This window comes from Hippoglossus hippoglossus, chromosome 13 (assembly GCF_009819705.1).
Source record: "Hippoglossus hippoglossus isolate fHipHip1 chromosome 13, fHipHip1.pri, whole genome shotgun sequence".
In the NCBI taxonomy this organism is placed as follows: Eukaryota; Metazoa; Chordata; class Actinopteri; order Pleuronectiformes; family Pleuronectidae; genus Hippoglossus; species Hippoglossus hippoglossus.
This window is the reverse complement of record NC_047163.1, coordinates 13,746,645-13,752,746: the sequence shown is the minus strand read 5'-3', so window position 1 is coordinate 13,752,746 and position 6,102 is coordinate 13,746,645. Positions and strand designations below refer to the sequence as shown.

The 6,102-nt window shown below is 43.0% G+C and overlaps 1 protein-coding gene across 5 annotated transcripts in view; it reads left to right on the top strand.

The window, feature by feature from the left end:
- Positions 1–326: 326 nt before the first annotated feature.
- Positions 327–6,102, top strand: part of dscamb (Down syndrome cell adhesion molecule b) — a 121,651-nt gene continuing 115,875 nt past the window's right edge. For 3 of the 5 annotated variants that reach the window (XM_034604174.1, XM_034604175.1, XM_034604173.1), the window contains exon 1: positions 332–1,091. In XM_034604174.1, coding sequence (XP_034460065.1) covers positions 1,049–1,091 — 43 coding nt within the window. In that variant the 5' untranslated portion in view covers positions 332–1,048. Of the gene's footprint in view, positions 1,092–6,102 lie in introns of all 5 variants that reach the window. The other 2 variants (XM_034604177.1, XM_034604176.1) reach the window with 2 other exon arrangements.

The window sequence follows — 6,102 nt, the reverse complement described above, 5'->3', positions numbered from 1 at the left end:
GTACAAACCCCGTTGGCTCAATTCAAGCAGGATCTGGCACATAGAGCTGCACACTGAGGTCCAGCTGAAAGCGGCAGACAGCGCTTTCGGTTTGTGCCGGCGCATCTCCGTGCGTAAAAATTGCCATCTCAGGTGCCGCGGTGCGTCAGGTGCAGCTCATTTCCTTAATGCAAATTGCGGCGCGCTCTCCCACTCTCCGCACCTCCAGTGTAGCAGCCTGTGTTCTGCCCTCAGGAGCGACCGGGAGCCGCCTCTGCTGCTCCTTTAAGGCAATGAGGAATTAAAGCGTCTGCAGGGGCAGGGGGGGAGAGGGTTATATTCTGTGCAATGCTCGCACAGCCAGTGTGGTGCGATTAGAGAGCGGCAGCGGGGAAGATGCGCTTGCTCGCCTCTTGCTGGACGCACAGAGGCGATGAAGATGATCTGACTTTCTTTCTGAATAAGAAAAACCTGTTTCACCATTCTTACTCTGTCGCCTTCTCCTTCCCGTTTGCTTCAGTAGTTATTTTAGTTTTCTAAAAAATTTAATTTTGCTCCCCCCAAGGATGATCCGTCAGTCAGGCTTTTATTTAGGAAATCGGAGCCTCTGATGTTTATATATTTTTTTACATATTCGAGTTGAGACACTTTGTTTGGGACAATTCTTTTTTTTTTTTTTTTTATTATTCCGGGATCCGGGCTCTGACTCAGCATCATTCACACCTGGGCTTCACCCCCTCAGCATCCTCTTTGAATAGCAGGGAGACGCAGCAAGACGCGGAGCAAGAGGAGGAGAGTGTGAGCACAGCTTCTCCCCCAAGACAATCACACAGGCGCATTTATGTTCCAAGCGCACAGAGAGGGCTGAGAAAAGAAGGAGCAAATAAATCAGTGTGAGGAAAAAGTAGGAAGGAGATATTCAAAAGTATAGAGACTTGGAAAGGCTTGCTTTAAGACAGTGGCAAATGTTTAACCTCACCTCAAGCGCACAGAAGAGAAACCCAGGGAGGCACCGGTGGTCGGAGGAAGAAGAGAAAGCATAGCTTGGGGGGCTTGAACGGAGCAGGGCATGTGGATATTGGCTTTTATCTTTTCGCAGAGCATCTTGAATGGTAAGTTTCACATCTTTTCTTTTGTAATTAATATGATTATTAGTGCTCATTGCCTAGTGCAGAAAGCAAACAGACAGCTAAGTGACTGCATGAGAGGGAGGATGGAGGTCACCTGTGACCCACATGAAATGCATTTTATGTGCTTGTCAAAAGGCTGACACCCCTGATAGAGGGAGGGCGACGGGCGAGGCATGATTTTAAAAACCCCTTCAAGATTTCCTACAAACCTTTAGACACATCTCTGGCCTTCAGATATACACTATATCCTGAGCCAGATGGAATAACACAGCTAAATTAGGTTGGTGTGGACCCCTGGATTCAATTAACTGGTTTGGTTGTATTGGTTTAATTGTGTTTGTAATAAGTCTCAATTATTGTTTAATTTTTCATCATGCAGTGAATGTGATGTATTTCAGTTTGTCATTTTTTGATACCCAATGATACTCGTTCTGTCACAACCCTGTTCCACTGTGGCCCTTAGTAATAAGTGACGTATTTGATATAATGGACATTTGGTTTAACCCCTTCCCCCTCCCCCACAGTGAGCAGATTTTTCAAGTTCAAAGTGGCATAAATGGATGTGATGCTTTAAAATGATTGATTTACACTGATATTTAAGATTCAGCCAACAATTTTTCCATTTAAAACATATTTAATGTCAAATATTCAGCTGTATTCATGGATTTGTCAGAATGTTTCCAGCATCTACACCCAATTTTGTCTTAAATCGTCGCAATACATTATATTATTTATCATTACACGTTGTTTGTAGAGAGAAAATGATGCACCATTAGTGCAAATTGTTCATAATAGTGATAAAGAAATGCAATATTTTTTGAATTAGATACATTCCAGAGGTCACAAGTGCAAAAGCAGCTCACAAATATACACAAAAATGTGAAATAAATTTTCCATTCAAATCGTCGGTAACCTCATTCTCCATTCAAATACTGTATTCAAACCCCACAATTTTGCATCTTGTCTGTGTTTTCTTGCACACATGTGTGCGTTAGCGTGTATTCCACTGCTGTCACCAATGCACGCACATCTGTGTGCTCATATAGTGTATCTATAATCAATAGCAGAAAATTGATACAGTTTATTGCATTCACTTATTGGCCAGAGTCCCCTCTACAGGGAGGGATTATGGCTGACTGGGTGTGTACGAAAACAGGGGGAAGAAAAAAAAGGGAGTCGAAGAATGAGCGCGAGAGGAAAAGAAAATGGAAACATATGTATAAGAAAACACGTTGGGGTGACAAGATGGGGATTGTTCACGCACTAAAAGAAAATCACGCCCACGGTTGGCTGCATTCGTACCAATGGGTCGAGAAAAGCTGAATTAAAAAAAAAAAAATTGGGGGAGTGAGGATTTACAGGTATGAATATATTCAACCACCTCGAGGGGCTGTGATATATAATATGGTACCGTTCCCCAAAATGGATTTTCCCTTCTGGCCGGGATGATAAAATAAGGCTTCGAAATGGATTTTTGTTTCTGTGTTGTCGCCTCTTTCAGTGCCGAGGCAACCCTCGCTCGCTACCGTTTATTGACACCGACTATAATGTGGTATCTCCCTCAGCCCAGCTTGCTGAAACTCATAAAGGAACAATAAGGAATCCTCATTAATCATAATCATCCGACTCTGACATTAGATCAACTGCCAGGCAAGATTGTGTCCGTTTTATTGCATAGGGGATTACTGAGGAGGCCTGTGGCACACAACTGAAAGGGACTGAGCAGTAGACGGCAGACATGACACTTTTTGTGTTCGCCATTCGCACTGCAATATATGCTTTTTTTTTTCAAGAGCGTGTTTGTATGACTCGCTGTTTGCGTTGTCATTTATGTTTGATTTCCCCTCCATCACCGCGCAGGAGCCTCGCTGTACGACTTTGTCCTCTGCGGCTGGACGTTTTGTTGATTGTCATGAAAATGAGGCGTTCGTCGGCTGTGCAGGCGTTGTTGGAATGAATGAATTAACGAATGAATGAATGAATGACCTTGTAGATAGAAGCCAACACGGCGATTGGATTACACACGATTCTTGCTGTTTTAGACCTATCACATGCTCACTGGCCTGTCTCTATGGTAACCTCCGTCATGGGTGTCAAGGGCTATGTCCTGAAACGATCACTCATTCACTCTATATGTGGTGGGAAACTATAAGGCGTGTTGTTTTCTTGTGGTAAAAAAGAAAAAAGGGCATTCGACATGATTCAGATCGTTCAGTCGGTGGTGATTGTTTACTTCTTTCTCCACCGTGAGGTCGTTCTTCTCCACAGTGTTGAGTATAATAATCAGACACTATTACAATAAGGCATATCCAGGAAATTGTGGATTAAATTCTAACTGTTTTTGGATATTGATTATTTGACCCAGAAGTACATGATCAGGAGCTAATCACATCCTTTCATATCAGCGTGTCCTCAGGTGGTGAGGGGCCAAATGGCGTTGTGTGTTATGGTCATTTGACTGTGCTCTTTGACTGCATAATAAACTCAGCAACCCATTTTAAAAAAGGGAAAATCACAAAATCTCCATTTCTAAATTGCTGTCATCATGGACATTATTACAAGGCGTCTAAGAAAGAAAGCAAAGCCGCGGAATTTCCCTTCCAGATAAAAAGAAAATCATTTTTTTTTGGAGTATGACACCTTTGACAGGCACGTTTAATTCTTCTGTTCTATTTCAGACCTTTTGTTTTTGCGGTTGCCTGCGTCTATCAAAGTAGAATCTGTAAATGCAGTCATCAGCACAGGGGAGGAAACATATTAAATATCTCTGCCTGAAAGCTGCCTCTAAGGAAACCCCCAGCAAGCTAAACTGGCCTATTCAAACTCTCATTGCAGAGACATAATGAGACGAGGCTTCTCGCACAGTCCCCGTGAACACTGTGGTGATTTGTAGACGTGCACGAGGCTTAACCTGATGCTCACGACTTAGAGAGGACTTATCTCGTATGTCTTAAATTTAAAAAATGAACATTTACACACAGATCAGGGGATCACGCAATCAAATTTTAATCTCAATTAGCGGTGACCTTTCTCGAGGGGTAGAAAGGCAGATCCACTTTGAAATAAGGCTCTTCCAGCCCAGTGCAAGTTACCGTGCAGTAAACAGCTGCCAACATCAGTTAGCCTGCCAATTTTACATGACCCTACATTATTAGCAACCTGAGACACTGGATGAAAATGCTACAGAGGGAGCGGGGGGATGGATGGATTGAACTTGGCTGTGAGGAGAAAAGGGGGGAACTGGTGTTTGCACGGCAATAAATCTACATGAAGGTGGTGCACTGGTGAGAGCTGCGCTTGTCGGAGCTCCGAGGCGTTTCTCAAGACGTCCAAAAGATCACGGGCCTCCCGGCGGCAAACGGCGGCCACGCACAGCGGAGGAGCAAAACCTGAGCGGCCTTACAGCTGCACTCGCAGCCATTAGACTGTTTACTAATCACCAATTAGGATTTGGCTGCAGAGGCAGTATCACAACTCATGAAATTAAATTACCTCCGTGAAAACAAGTAGCGTACAGTGAAGTGATGGATCATCTGGTGCAGTCGTGCTCTGATATGAATATCTAATGGGCTAAATTAAGTTTACAAACCCACTTAACTCATGCACACTTGTGTGAGTTATAAGGGGGGGTTTGTTGCCTTATATTTTGAACTCACTGTGTGTGATTCCAGTTGAAAGGGCCGCTAATGTTGCGTAATGGATACTCTGATATGTGATCATAATAGATATCCCCTAGTTCATACATCCTATAATGAGGGCCACTCTACTCTACTGTACCTCCTTGAGCCCGTCTCGCTCTCTAATTAGGAGCAAGCTTTGGCGACCGTGTGTGTTTGTGCGTGCATGTGTCCGTGTGTGTTTTGTTAAATCTCACCCGATGTAAAATCTAATTACCAATCACACTGTGTCTGTCTGGATTCCACTGAATCAGAGGTGTAATTGTGCGAGCCGGCGTGTAACTGTCTCTTGCATTAAAATGTTAACGATATCATTTAGCATCTGCGGGGAAGAGCAGGGAAGCCCTCAGCACCCAGATGTAGGTGTTTGATCATGCGTGCAAAGTGGGGTTGTAGTAATTCACTCAGCACCTGTCAGAGTGACATGTTATATTACCGTGCAGCGCCGCACAGGTACTTTCATGAAGGAACCGGTGTAAAAGGTTTATTTGACAGTTTGAATCTGACTTAGTTGAGAAACAGGCCCCCCTGCCCCGCTGTGTGGAACTGACTCAAACATTTCTAGAAGGAAAAACTTACAAGTTGAGGGATCCTCGATGTTTTTGCATAACAGCCCCTCAACACTTTCCATAAAAATGAGAGACTCACCTTGCATGGAAATATTGCTCGATCAACTAATTATCTTTAGTGCGTCTAGACTTTTTCTTACAGTTGCAACTATTAGGACTTTTTATAAGCGATATAACCAAATATTTGATATCTAACAAATACATAGTCACACTATATATTTCATTGCATCACTAACTTGTGTTTAGGCGTAATTTATCTGCTATAAAAAGTGTTAACAGCACTTTAATATATGACTTTTCACATGAAGATGACAACAGACATGGCTCCCACATCATCGGATTTCTATCTGCAGGTGCATCAGTAAACCAACCATGACTGAAACACACAGGCGTTGCATTCACGTGCGCGTTGCAGGTCCCATTCCCCGCATAGTGGTTTGAAGTCGTTTTTCCGACTTGGTGCGTTCATGTGCTTTGAAGTCTCAATGTGGAAAAAACAAAATCAACAGAATGTGTTGCGTTCATGTGTTAAGAGCTGTGAAACACTTCGTTCAAATGTTTGTATAATAACCAAGAGTAGAGAAAAAGGATCAGGTGCGACGTATGCTATTAAATAATTAACCAAATATCCAGGTTAATCATGAAAATGTCTGTGTTGGCTAAACAGGATGTTGTAAGTCACTTGTGAGAGACGGATGTACAGTTTGAAAGTGAGAAAAAAGTGTAACATTTGACAAGCTGGCATTA